This window comes from Oryctolagus cuniculus, chromosome 16 (genome assembly GCF_964237555.1).
Source record: "Oryctolagus cuniculus chromosome 16, mOryCun1.1, whole genome shotgun sequence".
Classification (NCBI taxonomy): Eukaryota; Metazoa; Chordata; class Mammalia; order Lagomorpha; family Leporidae; genus Oryctolagus; species Oryctolagus cuniculus.
Window position 1 is genome coordinate 6,922,055 of NC_091447.1, and position 24,357 is coordinate 6,946,411.

At 40.1% G+C, this 24,357-nt stretch overlaps 1 protein-coding gene across 1 annotated transcript in view; it reads right to left on the minus strand.

The window, feature by feature from the left end:
- AGMO (alkylglycerol monooxygenase) overlaps window positions 1-24,357 on the minus strand; it is a 360,464-nt gene that overhangs the window by 154,677 nt on the left and 181,430 nt on the right. Inside the window, exons 11-12 of the mRNA XM_002720858.5 lie at window positions 15,278-15,360; window positions 14,670-14,775 (exon numbers count right to left, since the gene is read on the minus strand). Coding sequence (XP_002720904.1) covers window positions 14,670-14,775; window positions 15,278-15,360 — 189 coding nt within the window. The remainder of the gene's footprint in view (window positions 1-14,669; window positions 14,776-15,277; window positions 15,361-24,357) is intronic.

Sequence of the window (24,357 nt, forward strand, 5' to 3'; positions counted from 1 at the left end):
GACCCTCCCATCAAAGAAAAACCCACGACCAGATGGCTTCACTGCTGAATTCTACTAGACATTTAAAGATGAAAAATTCCATTAATGATCAAGCTATTCAAAGCAATTGAATGCAAAGAAATCCCCCCAAATTCCTTCTATAAAGCCAGCATTCACCAAAAATCATAAACCCGAAAAAGATACAACAGAGAAAGAGAACTACAGATTTAATTTCCCTGAAGAACACAAAAATCCTCAACAAGACATGATCAAAAACACATCAGAAAGATCATTCATTCAGCCCAAGTGGGATTTGTTTGTGATATACACAGATGGGTCAACATTCACAAATCAATAAATGTAACACATCACATTAACAACCTGAAGAACAAAAATCATATAATTATCTCAATGATTACCTCAAATGCAGAGAAAGCATTTGATAAAATACAACTTCCTTTCATGATGAAAACCTTAAGAAAATTGAGTATACAAGTACTATTCCTCAACACAATCAAGGCACTTGATGACAAACCCACAGTCAGCATCTTATTGAATGGACAAAAATTGGAAGCATTCCCACTAAGATCCAGAACCAGAAAAGGATACCCATTCTTATCACTACTATTCAATATAGTCCTGGAAGTTTTAGCTAGAGCTTTTAGGCAATAAAAAGAAATCAAAGTGATACAAATTGGAAAGAAGGAATTCAAACTATCCCTATTTGCAGATGACATGATTCTATATATGGGAGAGACTATGGGAACTCATAAAAGAGCTTTGTAAAGTGGCCGGACATAAAATCAACACAAAAAAATCAATAGCCTTGGTATACACAAACAATGCCATGGTTGAGAAAGAATTTCTAAGATCAATCCCATTCACAATAGCTAAATAAATATATTGGAATAAATTTAACAAAGGATGTCAAAGATCTCTACAATGAAAATTACAAAATATTAAAGAAAGAAATAGAAGAAGACACAAAAATAAATGGAAAAATCTCCCATGCTCATGGATTGGAAGAATCAATATCGTCAAAATGCCCATACTACCAAAAGCAATATATAGATTCAATGCAATTCCAATCACAATACTAAGGACATTCTTCTCAGAAACAGAAAAACAATGTTGAAATTCATATGGTAACACAGGAGAGTAGCTAATGCAATCTTACAAAAAAAAAGCCATACTACCATATTTCAAGACATACTCTAGGACAATTATAATCAAAACAATCTGGTTCTGCCACAAAATCAGGTGGGTAAACCAACAGAACAGAATAGAAACTCCAGAAATCAATCCATGCATCTACTACCAACTTGTCTTTGACAAACGAGTTACATTCACTCCCTGGTGCAATAACAGTCTCTTCAACAAATAGTGTTGGGAAAACTGGATCTCTACATATAGAAGTATGAAGTAAGACCCCTACCTTACACCTTACACAGAAATCCACTCAAAATGGATTAAAGACCTAAATCTATGACCCAATACCATCAAATTATTAGAAAACATCGGAGAAACCCTGCAAGACATTGGTACAGGCAAAGTGTTCTTGGAAAATACCCCAGAATCACAGGCAATCAAAGCCAAAATTGACAAATGGGATTACATCCAATTGAAAAGCTTCTGCACTGTAAAAGATTCAGCAACACTCAGCAAACTAAAGAGGCAACCCACATAATGGGAGAAAAAATTAGCGAACTATGCAACTGATAAAGAATTAATATTTAGAACCTATAAACAGTTCAAGAAACTCAACAACAACAAACAATTCAGTGAAGAACGGGCAAAGGACTTGAACAGGCATTTTTCAAAAGAGGAAATCCAAATGGCCAATAGACACATGAAAAAAATGCTCAGGATCACTAGCCACCCGTGAGATGCAAATCAAAACAACAATGAAGTTTCACCTCACCCCCGTTAGAATGACTTTCATACAAAAATCAACAAACAACATACATTGGCAAGAATGTGGGGGAATGGTACCCTAATCCACTGTTGATGGGAATGTAAAGTGGTATAGCCACTGTGGATGACAGTATGGAGATACCTCATCAATCCAAATAGATATTAAATTAGATAAATGTAAAATGAATATCATCCAAACTAAAATAACAATATTTTAATACTAAGCAAAGTATTAGTAATAACACTGAATGATCAGGCACCCCTGGGTGACATTTCAGCCCAGGTGATTCTTTATGCCAAACAGAGTCCAATTAATCATTAGGTTGGATTCATGTACAGAATTTTGACCGACAATTTAGCTCACAAGGGACCTCTGAAGCTGCATTCTTTGCAACTGGAAGTTAATAAACATTTAATTTAGTATTGCATCTAGGGTTAAAATTAGAGCAATGTGTGTGCTTCAGTTTGGGGGAGGAGTAATAGCTATATAGCAGATGTTGTTAATACATATTCAGAATTTATTGACTAAATAAATAAATATTGAAGAGTCAGTTTGTTGTTGCTAAATATTGTCTTCTTCTTCTGCAGAAAACATGGCTGAGCTGGCAAAGTGTTAACCTTGGTTATGCTGTGCTGAAAGTACTGCCCAGGCAAGATATAATGTGACAGGGAGAATAAATAGGAAGCCATGACTGGGGGCCTGCATTGTGCTGCAGCGGGTTAAGCCACTGCTTGCATTGCAGGCTTCCCATATAAGAGCAGGTTTGAGTCCCAGCTGCTGTACTTTCAATCCAGCTCCCTGAAAGAAGTACCTGGGAAAGCAGCAAAAGATTGCCCAAGTGCTGTGTCCCTGCCATCCAAATGGGAGACTTGACTGGAGTTCCATGTTCCTGCTTCAGCTTGGTCCAGCCCCAGATGTTGTGGCTGTTTGGGGAGTGAATCAGCAGACGGAAGACCTGTCTCTTTCTCTCTCTCTCTCTCTCTTTCTCTCTGCCTTCCAAATAAACAAATAAAATTTTCAAAAAAAATAAAAAAATAAAAAAGGAAGGCATGATCGTTGGAATCCAGAGTTGGAAGAGAAGACAGATATTTCCCATAAAGTAAGAGATGCACACCGTTGGTGGTGTCCACATGATTTCAGTGAGATCTGTGGAGTAGGCAGCTTTATCTTAAACTTTGCGTACATGTTTTGGTTTTATTTAATTAATGGTTTGTGAATCATCACTTAGTATCAGATTTTAAAAGTAAAACAAGTATTAGAAAGGAAAAGTGAATACCAGAAGTGATTTTAACAATGGCATTAACCCAAATAACCCTCTATTACTGATTGAGCATATTAAATGCCATTTGTAAAGTTTTCCTTCAGATATGATGCTTTACAAATTAATTTGATTCATTATTTTTACTACTTTTTGTTTTAATTCCAAATCACTGATATTTTCACTGCATGTATTGGATATTTCTGGGTAATTCTAGTTTATGGTTTTCTATTATTTATACTTTAAAGATAAGAAAGATTGAAGAAAAACACTAAGAAAAATCAAAGTGGCTTTCATTGTTAAAGCAAATTTTTTCCAAGAACTTTCTAAGTCTGATGCCAAAGACCAAAGTTAGATAATCTGTGTCATGATTCTATTAGAAACAGCCGCCTGCTTTGTAGAGGGCCATCGTTCCATTGATCCACATTTTCTCTTCATGAGCTTAACTCCCCAAATGAGGCATGAGCCAGTGTGCTGAGGACAGGTGTGTGGCTTTCATTTTGTTCTGCTCTCCCCTGTCCTGTCCTTCATCCCCACCCCATCTCCCGTAGGAGACAGGCCAGGGCCTCCACATTATAAAGTTGTGATGAGTATGGATAAATTAACATTTGCAAACCATTCAGAACACTAAACTGCATTATTTGCAACAGAAAATCCCCTATGATGTTTATTTATAAATATTAAATGAATCGTTACGTAAGCAAAAAAAATCCTCACTTAATATATAAATGTGATTTAATTGAGGCTTTCCTGGGCAACAGCTAAACTCTTAGTTCTGTTCTTTTCTAAGTGATGATGAGTACTTCATATTCATGAAACAAATTCTCAGTAAAATGTTTTACTTTATATTATATAACTGCAATCATGATTAATTTCAATATCTGAAACCATAGGTCACCAAAAAACAAATTTTTTCTAAAACTTCCCTGCATTTGAAGGATTGAAAAACACTATCCACCTATTTCTAAAAGACACTGAATACTCAGAGAAACTGAGTAAAGGAGAATTCCTCTGTGACTTTTCTAATCCACCTTGTCCTTAGCTAATCACTATCCACAATCCTTGAACCTGAACTTCTCCTCCAGTCTGAGTAGTGACTGTGGTAGCCGAGGAGCTAGGGATTGACGCCATGATAAATACTTCTCTGTAGAACTGAACTCACACAGCCATTCTCTGATGTAGGTTCTGTTATCATTATCTGCACCTTATAGAAGAGGAAATAAAAGTAGACAGAAGTGCGTGTAGTTGCACTGACTGACAACAAAATGAAAATGGCTATGAATGGCCCTGGAAGTATTATGTAGTTAAAAGCATGTATGCAAAATTGTACTAGCTTTGGGACGCAGTCATTTAGAAAGGCAAGTAGCTCCTGGTTTTTTTAGTAAACAGCAAATGCATGCCCTCAGGCCCACAACTGGAATCCTATGCAGATAACATCAGGTTATGATCCCCATGAAAATAAGAAAAGCCAGATAAGCCCCTGCATCCGAATGGGAGACCTGAAAAAAACTCCTGTCTCCCAGTTTTGGATCGGAACAGCTCCAGCCATTGTGGCCAATTGGGGAGTGACCCAGCAGATAGTCTGTCTCTCTGCCTCTCCTTCTTTCTCTGTGTAACTCTGACTTTCAAATAAATAAATGAATCTTTTAAAAAAAACAAACAAAAAAATGATTTCAAAGCAATAAGAAGTAGTCAGGGGCAGGCACTGTGGCATAGTAGGCTAAGCCTCTGCCTGTGGCGCCAGCATCCCATATGGGTGCTGGTTCATGTCCTTGCTGCTCCACTTCCAATCCAGCTCCCAGCTGCTGGCCTAGGAAAGCAGTGAAAGATGGCCCTAGTGCTTAGGTTCTTGAACCCATATGGGAGACCTGGAAGAAGCTCCTGGCTCCTGACTTCAGATCGGCCCAGCTCTGGCTGTTGTGGCCATTTGGGTAGTAAACCAGAAGATGGAAGACTTTTCTCTCTGTCTCACCCTCTCTGTGTCTGTAACTCTACCTCTCAAATAAATAAACATAATCTTTAATTCCTGTGCTGCCTCCCCCTTAGTGAGGCGTGCAGGATTCCCAGCACTGACATTTTTCAAAATTGCGTTTCCTTGAAACCATTCCAGGTACTCAGTGAACCCTCCTGTGACCTGGGTTCCCTGGAAACTGCAGGGCAGTAAAGCCACTTCCTTACGCAGCTTTCTGCTGTGTCTCATTGTCAACAGCAAGCTGATGCTTTTTGATGGAAGCTGTGGCAATTCTGTGGTCACCAAACAATATTTATTTTATATTTCTTTGGAGCACCTATTATAAACTCTAAATATGTAATCTTAGTTGAAAAATACCAGGACTTCAAGATGTTAGATTAAAGGTCTTACATGTCCATTAAACACATCACAAAAAAAAAAAAAAAAAAGGAAATGAGAAAGAAAAAAATGTTTAAGCTGCAGCACACAAAATACAACTGGTAATAAACTGTGGGAAAAACTTCTTACCAAACACTTTCTCTGCATTGAACTGCTCATTTGTTTACACAGATTAACAAGCCTTTCAGAAAGCAGATAATTGATAGACAGAATCCCCCCAAACAAAATTGAGTTTTCAAGGGGTAGATATTAGGTACAGCATTTTAGATGCCTCTGTAGATGCCTGCCTCATCAGAGCACATGAGTTTGAGTACAAGCTCCACTCCCAATTCCACCCTATGCTAATGCACCGCTGGGAGGCAGCAGGTGATATTCAACTGTTTATGTTCCTGCCACTCACATTTCGGGAAACCTGGATTGAGTTCCCAACTCCTGGCGGCTTTGGCATGGCCCAGCCCAGCTATTGTGGGGATTTGGGGAGTGACCAAGTGGATGGAAGACCTCTTCTGTGTCTCTCTCTACCTTTCTAATATATGATAATAAATAACTAATGATTTTTTTTTAAATTGAGCTTTGACCCTGCTAGTGGCCTGGGCAAGCAATGAAAGAGGCTCAACTGCTTGGGTCCCTTCCACCCATGTGAGAGACCCAGATGGAGCAAATGGCTCCTGGCTTCAGCCTGGCCCAGGCCCAGTCATTCCAGCCATTTAGGGATTGAATCAGCGAATGTAAGACCTCTGTGTCTCTCTGTCTTTCAAATAAACAAATATAAATAAGTAATAATATATAATAGATATGATAAATAGTAACTATAAATAAAGAATGAAATAAAAAATAAGAAAAATTAAGCTTTGAGACCTGCTAACCCTCCCAGTTCTTCCTCCTAGATCTTTCCTTCTCAACTCATGGAAACTCCACTCTTTACAATCTTCAGGCCAAACTCTCAACTCATCCTGTTTTTAGCGGAATTGGCATCTAAGCGTGGCTCCCTCTCCACTTTGAAAACTGCTTCCTGCATCTGACTGGTCCTCTATTCTCTAGGGTGTCACTCAAGAACAGCAGCATCTGTCACCTTGTGACGACAGTCTCCTGACTGCTATCCGTGCTTCCTCTCTTGCTTTTCCTCTTCCATCCGTCCTCAACCCCTCGGTGAAGGGACCTTTTTAACAATGTCAAGTCAGCTCACAGACACCCTTAGCTCAAATTCTTCAGGAGTTTCTCTTCTTATTATAGGTAAAAGTCAAGGACATTACAGTAACCCCAAGTTCCTACGTGATCTGAGCTCAGTACTGCTCTGCCTACATCTTCTGCTTCGTTCCCTTAGTTTTGCAGGTGCACTCATCTGGAGCACGCCGAGTATACCCTGCCCAGGGGCATTTGGGCTCAATATTTCCTTTGCTTGCTCCTTGCTAGGACTCAACACAGATTTTGCGTCCACAACAAATCATTTTTTTTAAAGAATGCATTTATTTCAGAGGCAGAGATATGAAGAGAAAGACAGAGATACATAAAGAGAAAGCTCTCATCCTCTGGTTTATTCCTCAAATGCCTGAACTGCTGGGCCTGGAGAACTCATTCAGGGTCTCTGATATGGGTGGCAGAAACCCAATCACTTGAATCATCATCCCTGCCTCCCAGGGTCTGCATCTGTAGAAACTGGGGTCAGGAGCTGAAGTCGGGAAAATTGAGTTGATACACTTCCATGTGGGATGCAGTTGTCTTAACTGCCAAGCTAAACACTTGCTCGTCTGTTCAGTCTTCAGTGAGATGCCACCAGCCTTCCCTGGGTAATGCTTTGTCTTTGACTTTTGTTTTTTCTAATTTGCTTCCTGTACCTCTGATCATTTTCTCAACAGTACTGACCATTTCCTAATAGATCATGTATGAGACCACGCATGTGCATGTATAGGTATGTAAACATTTGAATTGTACACATTCTCCCCAGCTATGACCAACAGAGTCAAGCGTGGCTCTCAATTCCACCTCTGCTGTTCATGATGTGTCCCGAATCAGCCCCGCCCTTGGAGTGGGAGTGGGGCCGTGATCTGCATTAGCCAACACAATGTGGGAAGCATGAAGAGATCTTGCAAATAGAATTTAGGTCCTCACTTTTTGTATTTCATTCTTTGAAACCAGAGACCACCCTGGAGGAGCCTGACTTCATCAGGGCAACACCTTTAAGGGAGATCCTGAGCTTCCCTGAAACCAGTGCCCTGCCTGCCTGGATGGAGCAAGTAGTCTTGTTGTGGACACACTGAGTACAGGCACCCTCTGGGCCCTTCGAGCAGCCTCCAGGCCAAGGCTAGCACAGGGCACAGCCCAGAGTCATACATCTGTGGCAGGTGGATTCTGTCAAGTCCTGAGTAGGTGTGAAGTGGTTTTTCCTTCGTTGAGCCTCCTGATAATCCTGCAATGTGGCTGACACCTTCAGTGCACACTTTTGAGACCATGAGCAGAGTAGGGGGCCCATAAGGATGCCTGACCTCCTGAGCTGTATAAATTTACATGATTATCTAATACATGGATGTTGCTTTAAGATGCTACATTTGGGGTAATTTGTTGGGCAGCAGTTAAAAATTAATGTAACGCCGTTACCGGGACTCACTAGGCTAATCCTCCACCTTGCGGCGCCGGCACACTAGGTTCTAATCCCGGTCAGGGCACCGGATTCTGTCCCAGTTGCCCCTCTTCCAAGCCAGCTCTCTGCTGTGGCCAGGGAGTGCAGTGGAGGATGGCCCAAGTGCTTGGGCCCTGCACCCCATGGGAGACCAGGATAAGTACCTGGCTCCTGCCATCTGATCAGCGCGGTGCACTGGCCACAGTGTGCCGGCTGCGGCGGCCATTGGAGGGTGAACCAATGGCAATAGGAAGACCTTTCTCTCTGTCTCTCTCACTGTCCACTCTGCCTGTCCAAAAAAATAAAATAAAATAAAATAATGTAACAATGAAAACGTAAGCTCCACAGAGACAGGGCTTTTGCTGTGATTTTGATGGACCAGGCTTAGTTGAATACATGCTTTGGCTGGCTGTGGAGGCACTGGGTGGGCAGATTCCACCTTATGTGGGCATTTGTTCACCTTCCACAAGGACCCAGGTCCTGAGCTGCTGGTGCAGGTACATAGCATACCTTCAATGCTCCATGGCCGCCCCTGCTTCTGAGCTCCTCACTGCCTTCTTTCCCTTCCTACCCATCTCTTGTGTGTATTCTCAGCAGATACAAGCTGGTTTACCATTTAGCAGTGACTAGCTTCAGTTTTCAGTATTGAAACTAAAAAAAACTAAAAACTGTAAGTCAGATTTTGTTTTACTGAGTTCTAAATTTAATTTTAAAAAGCATTCATCACTAGGTCTGGCTCTGTGGCACAGTGAGTTAAGCCTCCACCTCTGACAGTGGCATCCCAGATCAGAGCACTGATTTGAGTTTCGGCTGCTCTCCTTCCAAACTAGCTTCCTTCTAACATGCCTGGGAAGGCAGCTGACAATGGCCCAATCACTTGGGTTCCTGCCACTCATATGGGAGACCTGGATGGAGTTTCTGACCCAGCTCGGCTGTTGTGGACATTTAGGGAGTGATACCTCTACCATCCGCACTCTCTCCCTCTCAAATAAATAAATAAGCCTTATTAATTTATTTGAGTGGCAGAGAGAGAGAGAGAGAGAGAGAGAGAGAGAAAGAGAGAGAGAGAAAGTCAGAGTGATGAAGAGAGAGAGAGAGAATTCCCATCTGCTGGTTCACTCCTCAAATTCCTGCAACAGCTGAGGATGTTTGGAAACTGAAGACAGAATTTGGGAACCCAGTCCAGGTCCCCCTTGTGGGTGAAAGAAGCTCAATTAGTTAAATGATCATCCCTGCCTTTCAGGTCGGTATTAGCAGGGCACTGTAGTCAGGAGCTAGAACTGAATATTGATCCCAGGCACCCCGTCTTACTTAACTGCTAGGCCAAACACATGTCCAAGATCATTGCATGTAAAGTCATTACATCTTCTTGTGGAATTAGCTTAACATCATTTGATATTGACGAGCAGATATTCAGAGGTACATATTTTATTTTTTAAATGACACCGATCTCAAAATAGTCTTTTAAAGGTACTCATATGTTTGTATATATGTGTGCATGGTATAGATCCTTAGATGTAATTATTATTCATAATATTCACACTGAAGCTGACGCTATGGCTTAGTAGGCGAAGCCTCTTCCTGCAGTGCTGGCATCCCATATAGGCACTGGTTTGTGTCCCAGTTGCTCCTCTTTTGATCCAGCTCTGTAATAGTGTAAGAAAGCAGTGGAGGATGGCCCATGTGCTTGGGAGACCTTGAGAAAGATCCTGGCTCCTGGCTTCGTACTGGCCAAGCTCTGGCCATTGTGGCCATTTGGAGAGTGAATGAGCTAATGGAAGATCTTTCTCTCTGTTTCTCCCTCTCTCTGTCTGTAACTCTACCTCTTGAATAAACAAACAAAATCTTCTAAAAAATAATATTCACATTGACACTACAGATACAATGTTATACTCTAGACTGTCTTGTTTCTTCTTTTGAATCTCCAAAGAACCTGCTTTGGTTTTTAGTATTCTTTTTACTGATAGACTTAAGCTTTCCATTATCTTCTATACCTATATACTTATCAAAAATAACCCTTCACCTCTTCTCCTAACAGGTGTTCATCAGGCTGGACATGTTTAATGCTACTGATATGAAGGAATTAATTCAAAGATCAATTTACAGGTGTATGTTAAAAAGAACACATGATATGTGAGGTAGCAAACAAGACACCTGTGTGTGTTTGTGTGTGTGTGAGAGAGCGAGAGGGAGAAAGAGAGAGACAAGTGAGAGAATGCAAGGATATGAAGCATTTACTTTCTTTCAGCTTTCTTCTGAATCAGAAAGCCAGCAGAAAGCGAATTGTTGTGAAAGGGCACATACTAAAGGGATCAGTGTACATTTGGGGGGACGTGTATCATGTCTCATGTCTGTAAGTAGCAAGAACCCCCCCTCGTTACTAACATTCGTGTGGGTATGAGTTAAAGGGGTGTGAGTCATAGGATCCAATTCAAATTACACCTTGTATTTCTGATCCAGAATTGCCACTATAATCCAAGTGAAAAATAACTTTAAGGTCAATTTTCCATTTTCTGTGTGTGTGGCATGCGTTTTCTTGGTGCAGAAGCACTAATACCAAGCAAACTTTACATGATAAAACAATAAAGCAGAACACCATTCTAGATCCAGAGAGAAGGGCCACAGGAATGCAAGCTGCTTATGAGAACAGACACAATGTTGATTTACAAGAGAAAGGGGAGTGATTGTTCCACTGACACTGGTTCTCCTGATAGCTTCAAGGAGAACAACAAAGACATTGTATCCTCTGGCCTGGTCACTCTTGGTCCAGCAGCCTTAGTTCCCAGTGAATGAAGCCACTGAGGTGTTCGAAGAGATATCTATACTTTTGGTGACATGCAAGGAATGGTTGTTTTAAAAATATGACAAACGGCAGAGGCTCACCTACTGTTCCCAAAGGTAAACATGTGAAGAAAACACAGCTTTAAATTTCACAATTAAGAACTCCAAAATAGATAATTGTGTGACGCTTGGACTTTAAACAGGAAGTAGAAACAAGAAACGGCTGCTCCACAGGGGGAATTGTTAGTTAAACAGTTGCTTGATTTTACAACTCTCTTCTTGTTCACCCCTGGTCAACTTGCTGGGATCACAAGTGGGAATTCAGAGGCCTCGTTTCAATAACATTAATGATGCTACAGTAATAATAATAAGCAATATGTAAATAATAGTAATAAGAGTGATGACAGTAACTGAAGTTTGTACAGCATTACCTCTCTGTTCACTCTTAATTTTTCTGGTGAACCACATGATATCAGCACTGTTCCAAGATGAATTTTGCTGCGAACCTCAGGACCGTGTCTATTCTACGCTTATTTTGACTGTGTATGTGCCAAGATGGACAGAAACAGGTTCTAGGCAGAGGATGTGGGCATCCTGAAAGAGTTCTCCACAAGTGACCTCTCCTTCTTTAATCTTAAAGCAAAGCTAGCTCAGGGGTAGAACTGTTTGAATGACCTGTCTTTCAGAATATGTTTGCAGTGAAATTCATGAGACATGCTTCACATTTTCCAACCTTGTTTTGCTACATTGCACCTAGGGCCTTGAATAGATGAGCATTGCTATCATTGCATGTTCTTTGAGGATTAAGGGTGATGGTGTCTACTGCCTGCACTCCTATCCTGAATGCTTTGCTTATAATCTCTGTGCAGCATAACAGGTTCTTGGTCCTCCTTAATTTTCTCACCGTGAAAATCGAGATGAATTGTGCCACATCAGGGGACTGGTAGAAGGGTTGATGGGACTGATACAGTGAGGCCTTTGGAACACAGTAAGAGCTAATGCATGTTGGCTGCTTGTAGCTGCTCTTCCAACTCCTCATACCAGGTGTCTACACATTTGACTTGTTGATCCCAAAACGAAGCAAAGAATTGTTTCCAAGGATATTAAGTTCATACACAATCATCATTGTAGCAATAAAGGTAATAGTGCCTAAGACTTATGAAGTGCTAGTTGCTGTACTGTTTCTTTTATATGTAATTTCATTTAATCTTCAAAATCCTATTAGATAAATACCATTGCTCTGTCCTTTCACTAATGAGAAAGCCAAGGCTTTAATATTTAAGAAGTCAAGCACTGTCTTTGGGCACATAGTTGGTGAGTTCCTAAGTCAGGGACTTCAAACTTCCTGTCTTAACCATTCGCTTTCGCCTGTGAACTACTTATGCATTTCACCTCTGCAGTTCATAGCACACAAAAGCTGCACATACTACCCAGCCCTCCACCATCCCATCATCAAAGAGCACCACCTTGAATGGGTTTTGGTAAGCACACACTCCCACATATTTGAAACCACTGTTCCTTTAAAAGCCTATGTTCTCCATTTGCTTCTGAAGCATGAAAGACAAACTGCCACCACATACTGAAGATGCGATTCACTAACTGTTAGAATTAGAGTGCCCCTCATTTAGAGTTTAATAATTTTATTTTTTTCAATTGTATGTTTTTTTCCTGGCATAAAGATTTCTGAATTTCATTAAGTGGTACAGGTTATAATCCCCCCCAAAACCCACAAAATATCTGTACACATTATGTGACCTTTTTTTTTTTTTTTTTTTGACAGGCAGAGTTAGACAGTGAGAGAGATAGACAAAGGTCTTCCTTCCATTGGTTCACCCCCCAAATGGCCGCTATGGCCAGTGCTGAGCTGATCTGAAGCCAGGAGCCAGGTGCTTCCTCCCGGTCTCCCATGCGGGTGCAGGGCCCAAGCCACCCTCCACTGCCCTCCCAGGCCACAGCAGAGAGCTGGACTGGAAGAGGAGCAACTAGGACTAGAACCCGGAGCCCATATGGGATGCTGGTGCCACAGGTGGAGGATTAGCCAAGTGAGCCATGGCGCTGGCCCCCAGGTTATGTGAACTTTAATAACTATTTGAATACAGAATGTATGGGGCTGGCAATCTGATGCAGTGGTTAAAGCTGCTGCCTGTGACACTGGCATTCCTAAGGGCATTGGTTAAAGTCTGATCCAGTTCCCTGCTAATGCACTTGGGAAAGCAGTGGAGGATGGTCTAGGTCCTATGGCCCCTATACACACATGGGAGACCTGGAAGAAGCTCCTGGCTCCTGGCTTTGGACTGACCCAACTCTGGAAGTTGCAGACATTTGGGGAGTGAACCAGCAGATGGAAGCTCGATTTCTCTCTCTCTCTCTCTCTTGCTCTCTTTAAACTCTGCCTTTCAAATAAGCAAATAAATCTTTAAAAAATAAATACAGAATGTATTTGGTTAGATGGTATCCAAGATACTGATTCTAATGTTTTATGTTTCACTGTTTATATTCACATTAAAAATAAAATAATCCCCATTGTTCAGAAATTTAAAGGTGGTAGGTAATATTAATTTACTTCTCACAGGCAATCCTGCAAGTTCTTGTTGATCTTCATAGATATATTTGCATATACATAATAACACACATTTATACATTTATATACACATGAGTGTATCTCATGATATTTATACGTATACATATTGAATGGTAGCATACTCTTCATGTCAACCAGTATCATGTTGGATTTTTACATATTATTAAGATTGCTTCATATTGATACCAAGGAGTTCCTGTTTTTATTTTATAGATGTGTATTTTATTTTATGAATGAACTGTAATTTCCCTCCGTCCCTTATTAATGGCCATTAGACTGTTAGCAGTTTTATGCCATTCCAAATGAAGCTGCAATGCATACGCTTGCATATCCATCAGTGCACATAAGGGTGAGCCTTTCACCCCTGCAGCATAAATTTCTAGAAGTACAATATAGAAGTACAATACTGAGTAAAGGGTATCTTTGTTTTTAGTTTTGATAGATACTGCCACATTTCTCCAAGACTATTCCAAATTATATTTATTATAAAATGATGAAAGTTTCTAAGTTAGTTTTCCATTGATGCTTGGCGGGGTAAGCACTGGTGTTTCATGCTTACTTGAACTTACACATTACACATTTTGATGACATTAGTAGGCTGCTTAGTAACTGTGTTAAACTATATAACCCTCAGATTAGAAAATGAGATAGCAAATAATGAAAATAAAGACTTTTTAACTGTTGTCTCAGATCTGAGCTGGTAAACTTGTACCCAAAGCGCAGTGCAGATCTTGGAAGACAGCTTCAATCATCGCAGAAGATCATCTCACTAACATAACTTTCAGTTTCAGAAAAACCACACTGCCCTCAGTGACTTTATTTCTGTACAAATATAACTTTTTGTAGTAGATCGACAAGGCATCTTACTTGCCATTTTCCCTTTAAGAGATTAAAAACCCTATCGAATAGCAGAGTTTGCCAAAAAGTGTAAAATCACTTCCCGAGTACACACAATGTGATCTGAATTTTTTATGACTGACTCGCCCAACAACTCCACCATGTATCAACCCAGATTCAGGGATCAGAGAACTGGCTCAGCACACTTAGCTCCAAGTGATGCAAGTAGCAAGAATAAGAAAGGAAGGGGAAACTCCCACAAGTACTGGGCACTAATGAAGTAGAAAAAAGACATCATCTAGTGAAAGAATTCAATATGCAATAGACGTGTAATCCATGCTGTAGTCCTACCTCCAAAGCAAATGACAAGGAAGGAATCAGTGGTTTGAGGTGACCAAGTCTGAACAGCATCAGGAACATCAAGCAACGAAGGGTTTCCACACTAGCAGCTTTGGGTCTGAAATAAATGTCATTTCACATGCATCAGCTTTGAATACATGCCTCGTATGCTCATAGGTTATTGTCAATATAGTAACAAGCATTTATTTTAATTCTAACAAATATATAGTATTTGGACATACTTGCATATCCGTGTGAAGCTGAAAAAGATAATGTGTCTTTATACAGAAATTCTGTTACCAGTTTATTGCTTAGTTTGAGCATTGAGGGCCCAGTGAGGGTTACTGTCAGCTGGTCAGCAAAGTATTCAACTTTGAACCTCCAGCGTGTAAAGTGAGGCTCCCATCACTGCCTCAATACCCTTTGCACTCACTCCCTAACAAAATGACCCATTTAGGAGAACTGATATGGTAAACCACTCTAAAATAACAAAGAGATAAAAACCAAAATCTTTATATTTATAGTAACTACACTATAAAGCCACACAAATACCAATATTTTACTGCTTTGTGCAAAACTCAACTGAGTAAAAGAAAAAGTGAAATAACTTCACATCTTGCCTTTGATCCAGAAGAAATCCAATGGATGTCAAGGTCAGGATAATGAAGCAGACCCTCAGAAGGAGCGTTACCTGTGACAGAACCTGTCAGACAAATACAGAGCTCAGTGGTCCCCTTAGCAGTTATTAGAAGCAGCATTAAGAAGGCCGGCACCGCGGCTCACTAGGCTAATCCTCCGCCTTGCGGTGCTGGCACACCGGGTTCTAGTCCCAGTCGGGACGCCGGATTCTGTCCTGGTTGCCCCTCTTCCAGGCCAGCTCTCTGCTGTGGCCAGGGAGTGCAGTGGAGAATGGCCCAAGTGCTTGGGCCCTGCACCCCATGGGAGACCAGGATAAGTACCTGGCTCCTGGCTTCGGATCAGCACAGTGCGCTGGCCGCGGCGGCCATTGGAGGGTGAACCAACGGCAAAAGGAAGACCTTTCTCTCTGTCTCTCTCTCTCTCACTGTCCACTCTGCCTGTCAAAAAAAAAAAAAAAAAAAAAAAAAAAAAAAAAAAAAAAGCATTAAGAGTTAAAGCTGGCAAGAAAAGAGCCTGAATTTTATTTCCCATTGCATTCTTCATCATAAACTTTTTTTTTTCAAAAAGACTGAAACATAGAGAGCACATTTTCTTTCTTTTCTTTTCTTTTCTTTTTTTTTCTTTTTTTTTTTTGACAGGCAGAGTTAGATAGTGAGAGAGAGACAGAGAGAAATATCTTCCTTTTCCGTTGGTTCAACCCCCAAATGGCTGCTATGGCTGGCATGCTTCAGGCACGCTGCGCTGATCTGAAGCCAGGAGCAGGTGCTTCCTCCTGGTCTCCCATGCTGGTGCAGGTCCCAAGCACTTGGGCCATCCTCCATTGCACTCCCGGGCCACAGCAGAGAGCTGGACTGGAAGGGAAGCAACCGGGACAGAACCGGCGCCCCAACTGGGACTAGAACCTGGAGTGCCAGCGCCATAGGCGGAGGATTAGCAAAGTGAGCTGCGAGGCCGGCCTATTTTTGTTTTCTCAATGTCCTTTACTTACCTTGTTGGACACTTGGAGCATGGATGAGAGAATTCTATCATGATATTTTCTTAAAGTGTCCTTTCTAAATGTTCTCCTTTAAAGTTTTCATTTTGAGCAATGTAAACCCTCATGTGTGTAGAAATCACTCAACATTTTTACAGATACTACATTCCAGTAATGATTTTCAAAGATCACCAGTTATTTTGTAACTTAAATCCAAAGTTTTCTTAAATGCAGAAAATATTTAATTGAGAATAGATTATGAGTACAAACACATAAATGAAAGGGACTAGACTTATACACTTAAACACTCATATTTGATGAAATCTGCATATTCAAATGCACAAGATTATATTTTGCAAGAATTAAAAATGAAGTATGCATTTAGTATACATGAACAAATTTGATAATGTTCACTGAGCATCTACCATTTTATAGCTTCCAGCTACAAGATTGATACACTGTAATTCTTTTTATTTTCCCGATAACCTTGCACAGTTGGTGCCATTATACATGCATTTTATATATTAAAGGAAAAAAAATCCTAGGAATCAAAGTCTTATGTGACTTTTCCATCATCACACAGAAAATGAATAGCATCACTGAAATTCAAAACAATCTGCCTGATGTCAAAGCATGATAATGGTAGAACAGATTTAAAGGGGCCAGTAGCAGAAATCTATGTCATGGTATGCAGCCAAGGGTTAGAGCCAGGTGAATAGTGGGCATCAGTGAATGAATGGGCATCAGTGAATTCCACGGTTTGTGTGCACACATGGTAGATGATTTTCCTATTCACAGATGGTACTTAAATAAGCAGTAGGATACATGTTGGCTACAATAGTGGTCAAGACATTGTGAAAACACTCTCTTTCCTCTTTTTTCCCCTCCAGAAATAACGACAGGTAGTTTTAACTCAGTATTAGGCAATATCTTTACCTGTAACTGCACTGCATGCATCCAAAGTGATGAGTAATAAGTACAAGCCACCAGCTACAATGGCTGCTCACATACATCTCAACTCCACACCACCTTACAAACCAGCCCTGTCTCTCAGGACCACCTGGAATGGCAGCCAGAATTGTCAAGAGAAGCTTTGCTTTACTTTTTCTTGATTCATTTGAGAAGCAGAGAAAGAGAGAGCACACACTCATTCCCATCCACTGGTTCACGCCCCAAATGGTGGCAACAGCTGGGACTGATTGAAGCTAGGAGCCAGAATGCAATCCAGGTTTCCCACATGCGAGGCAGGGACCCAACCACTTGAGTTGCCGACTCTGCCTCTCAGGGTCTGCATTATCAGGAAGCTGAAATCAGTAGCTGAAACTAGGAATTGAACCCTGGAATTCTGATGTGGGATGTGGGCATCTTAACTGCTCACTGTCAAGATATTTTAAACTCTCCAGACCAACAGCTTATTGAATCAAAAGTGTCAGACTTTTTTAGGAATATGGGGAAAAATGACAGGAATCAGATATAAAATGAGGAGCTCCATGGGAGCCCAATGCCTTACAGGACAGCAGGATAGTGCTGAATCTGTGGATGTCAGTCTTGAAAGAGAAAGGCAAAATATACCAGAAAAATATTTTATTGGTGTACAGTAACTAAGCTGTGCTTGAGTAAATTAATGTTCAATTAAGGGAAACATTTTGCCTTGAAAAAATGTTTCTTTCCCTCTACTGCTTCATTCTGATTTTTTTTCAGGAGAGGGCAGGGAGATATTTATAGGGAAAGGAGAAACAATTTGTGCCAAGAAAGCAAAGTGGGACTGCAAATGTTGTATAAAAACATAGAATGTGCTGTCCATGTAACTATGGGCAAATGACTTGATGTTTCTAAGGCTTGGTTCTACAGTTGGTACATTTGAAATAAAATATGAGTTTGGCAGAAAGGGTAATAAAACACTTGGAAGGTGCCTACCCCAAGTAAAAGTCAATTAATGCAATCATTATCCGTGTTGCTATGCTCAGGGGCTTAAGCAATCTTAAGGAATTACCATGAGATTAAGATGTGAGAGATTTAAATAAACAATCTATTTGTTCTTCCAAATATCATAGGAAACTTAGAGACAGGGTAAAGTACATATTTTGCTTTGGTCAGGAAATTTACGCGCTTGGACCAAACTAAAAAACCCTCTTTCCCAAATTGCTTCCTGATTCCTGGATTCAGGGTGGAAATCAACCTAGCATGACATCCACATCTGTACATGGCTAATAGAGACTCGAAACCCAGCCTGCCTAAAACACTGACTTTGCTTTCGTCTTCCGCACCACAGATTCCCCAGTTTTCTTCATCTTAGAATTTGATGCCTCTGCTTTCTCAATTGCTCAAAACAAAACTTGAGACTTGTCCTCAACTCTCTCGTGTCCTTCTAGTGCTTCAAAGGTGCATGTCAGCACACAATTGACTTTGTATCCAGAATAAGGGCATTTACGGAAACTAGCAGAACTAATGTCTGTTCCATGCTCACACAATGCCCACCACAATCGCTGAAGTACCCGCTTAACGGTCTTGCTGCCTCTCAAATTTCCTGTTCACGTGGCCCCCTCACCACCCACTTTTTAAAGCTTAAATCAGATCACATCAGTCTTGTTCCAAATCCTCCAGGGACATCATCACTTTGACTTTACATATGACACCCTAGCATTATCCCCTACAGTCTCTCTCTTTCATTCTTAAACCACATCAGTGCTGTTCTTGGAACATGACAATCATCTTCCCACACAGACTGTTCCTTCTGCTTAGAATAACTCCTTCTGGGGACCCATAGGGTTTATTTCATGCAGGTTTCTATATAAACAGATATCCATCTCCTTTCTGAGTAGCACAATCCTTTTCCATAAGGCTCTGTGGTCATTTTTTTTCGCCTGCCCTCCATATGGACTTATCACTTCAATATCTGTTGGTTGCTTGTGCCTTTATTTTTGTTTATTGCCTGTCTTCTCTCACTGAGTTGCAATCTCTATGAAAGCTTTTCTCTCTTTATTCACTGCCATACCCCTAAATGCTGAGAACACTGCCTGGTACATAGTTAAGTACCCAACATGTGTTTGTTGAATGGCCAAATAAAAGAATATTTTATATGTTTTCTATAATAGTAATACCTTCCACTTTAATAACTGACTACATTATTGATTTAATTACTCAATAATCTAACAATCTTAAATATTTAATTTGATATTTTAATTGCTTAAGCTTTGAAATAAGTTCAACTATTCAATCAATAATTTAATGTTAAGATATTTTTTCAAATATTAAATATTTCAATTATTAATTACTTCAATATTCATTTGTTTAATTCCTTAAAGAATAGAATTGCCCCATAAGGCTCTAGGTTTAAAGGCTAAAATACTAAACTAAGATATTAAAAAAGTAAATTCAATGTTTTCTTAAGAAAGTGTTTTTTCCTATGAGGTTCTAACCTTTCTCCATATAAAATCCTTTGATAGATTAATTAAGGCATTTAGCCAGTGGATTTTTTTCTGATTTCCACACATTTATTCCATGAGTATTTGTTGAGCATGTGCTGGGCACCACTATAACAAATACAAGCTTAAGACCGTGAGTGGCAAGGACAAAACTTCTCTTGGATTCACAGCACTGTAATCTATGCAAATGGGACCTCAGCTGAGTTGCACCAGAGCAGCAGAAAAAAAATATAGCCTTGTCCATTGTACATATTTAGTCCCCTGTGTTTTAAATAACACATAAGAAAATGTGTATCTTGTCGGCTTTTTATAAAAGGAAAGGCTTTAGCTTTCATTTGTCTCACTCCCACTTCATATCTTGCTGCTGCATGAGTACACAGTCATCTTGGAAATGCACAAGGCATTGGTTGCAGGACCCTCCTGAGGATGCCAAAGTTCATGGATCCCAAGTTCCTTATATGAAATGGTGCAGTGTTTGCATATAAGCTATGCACCTCCTCCTGGTTGATTTAAATCATCTCTAGTATAATGCTAAAACCTATTACAATACAACTGCTATGTAAATAGTTGTTCCAGTGTATTGTTTAGGGAATAATTACAAAAAAAATTCTTTACATGTTCAGTATAGAAGCATTTTTTTTTTAAATGCTCTCCATTCATGTTTAGTGCAATCTGTGAATGTGGAACCCATAGATAGGCAGCACTGACTGTATTTGACATCAAATATCTTTATCCTAAAGCACTAAAGTGGAGCTCCTCTCAATTGTCCCATGAAGGTATCATTAGTTCCTGTGAAAAGTCTATAAGGAAAGTCATTATCATCAAAAGCTGAATGAAGCAAGGAATGACTTTTCCCCCTTTGAAATCATGTCTCAAATTCCAAGCAGTTCAGTAGCCCTTATTTCAACAGGTACTGAATAGCATCCTTCCTCCAGCTTCCTGCAACTAGATGGGAAAAACAGGGAGAGGCATGAAGTAAAGGAAGTCCAGTACTACGCGACTCTAGCAATCCATGAATGCTTTGGAGTCCTGCCTGTGCCCACAGACAGGGTAAAGGCCATACTTCCCCTCTGTTCTCAGACAGGGCTGTCTCTCTCTTCCCAGTCCTAAGGAAAACTCTGGTGATCAACAGAACCACCTTTCTAATTTGCCCACCCAACAACTCCCATCAAAGGACAAGCAGCAGCATATACCATGTGTTGAGAATATGCTTGTATGCAAAATGGTCCCTGATTGTAAGCTTTATAAGTTGTCAAAAAATGATTTGGTAATATTTCTCACAATTTCATTCTACGACTTTAGAAGGGATTTGATTATTATATCAATACGGTGCATTTATAGAATTTTCTCTAAAATATGTCTGATAAGAGCTACAAAACCATTATTTCAACTCAAAGTACTCATTCTCCAAACATCTGTAATGTGAAGTTAGTATTTCCTAAGCCCTAACCCTCTGTAGTTTCTGAGGTGAAGACAACAGATTGGGTTTGTTGGCCCCGCTACGTAACAGCTGTCATCCCTGCGTGACTATAAAGGTTGCACCTAGAAGAATCTAGAAGAATCTCGGGCTTCTGGATTTGTCATTAGGACTCCTAAGAAGTGAAGACACTTCTCAGTGTTGCAGCATAAACACAAGCACAGAACCCAGCGGACACTGTCACATAGCTTCTAATCCTAGTGGATCTCAGAATCTCCCAAAATGAGACATAGCTCTCTATTTTTTTATTTACAGACCTCTTTAAGAGACTTCCACTGAAGTGTATTAAAAGTGATGATTAGAATGAATATTTCCTAGAACTTCAAACAACAGCAAAAATGAGAACTATACTGAAGGTGAAAAAATATTAACTGAAAGTTCCAACGCATATACAGTTCAGAAACATTAACTTGACCTGGAGTTAGTTTCAACAAAAATTTGAAAGAATTAAAAGCCAAAAATGACAATTTTAAAGAATTTTACTACAAGATTTGAGGTATTACAGTTATACTTTTAAACTATGGTTTCACTCTATTGAAAAAAAAAAAAAAAGAATGCACATTGGACAGGTGAGAGAAAAAGGGAGTAGATTTACCCTTCCACCTGAAGAAAAAAGTAACAATATTGGAAGCAATTAATTTATAATACTGGACACCAGGCCACAAAGGGCAGTGATCTCAGAGAAATGGAATATACGAGACAGGATCCCTGTGGCCATAACTTACCGCCTCCAGAGCTCTATACTTTGATAGAAAACTTTTATTTTTTCACTAAGAAACACGTGCAGATGTAAGCTGTATATCCTTCAGTTGTTTTCAAAAATACAAAAGAAAACAATGTTAAATACAGCTTCAGACAAGCATCCTTTTCGTGTACATCACTTTAGTAAGGAAATGTGATTCCGAAAAGAACTGTTAGAATTTGAGCTTTAAAAACTGAATTAAAGTGTTTAATTTTTACATGGATGAGGGGTCTTCCAAAAGTTTGTGGAAAGTTAGTTTTATGAAGAACAATCCATAATTTATTCATTCTAAAATAATTTTGATTCATTTTATTTAGTCGAGAAGCAGAAAGAGAGAGAGGTAAAGAGAACTTCCATTTGCTGGCTCAGACATCATACCCCCCACCCAAATACCTCAGCAGAACTAAAACTGAATTCACAGTTAGGACTTGAACTCAAGTACTTGGTCCTGGGATCCAGCCAGCAGCTTCACTTCCAAGCCAAATGCCCATCACATATGCATTTATTTGAAAAAATAAAAGAAAGTTTTTAAACCAAAATAAATTCATAACTTTTTGTAAATTGTCTAAACAGGACATTGTTTCAGGCACAAAAAAGATTAATAAATCAGTTTGAAAGGACTCTCATCAGAGCAACATGAAATCTGCTAAAATTGAAGCAAAGACAGACATCAAATTTCTGATAAAGATTAGGTGGGAGAATGGTGAGATCACTTATGTTTTGTGACAAGTTTATGGGGACAATGTCTAAAGAAATCCATTTATAAACGGATAACATGGCCGGTGCCACGGCCCACTAGGCTAATCCTCCACTTGCGGCACCAGTACTTCAGGTTCTAGTCCCGGTTGGGACGCCGGTTCTGTCCCAGTGCCACTCTTCCAATCCAGCTCTCTGCTGTGGCCTGGGAGTGCAGTGGAGGATGGCCCAAGTGCTTGGGCCGTGCACCCGCATGGGAGACCAGGAGGAATCACCTGGCTCCTGGCTTCAGATCTGGGCAGCACGCTGCCATAGTGGCCATTTGGGGGCTGAACCAACAGAAGGAAGACCTTTCTCTCTGTCTCTCTCTCTCTCTCTCACTGTCTAACTCTGCCTGTAAAAACAAACAAACAACAATAAAAAAAAAAAAAAAAACGGATAACTATTTTCAGAAGACAAAGGGTGATGCTGAAGAGGAAGCTTGCAGCACCAGACTATGCACATGAGTTTCCCAGAAAAGGATTGATCTCGTTTGTACCATGGTAAATAGGACTGACAATTAACAGCACAAACAATAGCAAATTCCCTGGGCTCCTCAGTTGGCTCAGCTTACACAGTTCTGTCTATAAATTACAGCAGAGCAAACTTTCTGCTGGATCCGTGCCAACAGGTTTTACCCAGATCATCTGTGGACAAGAGCAGAGCTTTCGATGGAAATTTCAAACAAGTGGGATCAAGATCTTGAACACTGCTTTGCAGAATGAGAACAGAAGATGAGAGACCCCTTTTCCAGGGTGATCCTGAAGGCAAAGAGCAATCAAAGCAACAGCTACCTAGAAGTAGAAGTGGTCCAGTCAAAGTGCAGGGTGCAGCTCATGGCAACAGGATTTGGGGATGCTCAACATATTACCTTATTGACTTTTGAAGACTAAAGAACTAGAACATCCTCTGATGATGAGAGTGTTTTGAGAAAATCAGACAAAGCTGTAGCAGGAAAACGTCCAGGCAAGCTTCTCCAGAGCACCATTGCCCATGCTGGGACCATGCTCCTGATTAAGCAATGTTGAGTTTTCAATAGTTTCAATGAAAAAATCAGGCCTCCATGTTACAGTCCCAATTTGCTCCTTCTTTTTGTTTCCTAACCTTAAAATATCTTTCAAGGACGCCTACATTTATTAGTCAACATTTTACAAAGATTGCATTGACAGGGGAAGATTCCCAGGACTCTCAGTTCTTAAGAGACAGACTAAATGGCTGGTATCATCCCTTGTAAAATTGAACTTGGACTTGAAGGAATCTATGCTAAGAAGTGAATATTGTATTTTTAATTTTCACTTTTTCTTTCCTTGTCTCCATGTACTCTCTGAGATCAACTCATACTTAATGAAGTAAAAATAAAACTATGCAAATGACAAGCAGTGTGTGTTGATTGTGCTTATTACATCACAATGTTTAATAGAGTTGTTGCTGACACTGGACAAACCCGGGAACAACACTAACAGAATGAGGAGATATTTAATTTCAAAGCGAGCCTTTCATTACCTGACACATATGAGAGTCCTAAGTGTGCAATTTCCCACTTCATTATAGTCTTTCATTCTAGTGGACAGGCATTCCAGTTTTCATGGGAGTGCACAATGATCACTCTCCTACATTTCTGAAGTCCCTGCTTATTGGAAAGGCAGTCTGTGCTAATAGCCTTCCCCCGCCACACTTGCTACATTTATTTCATAGCTTTAAGTTATAAT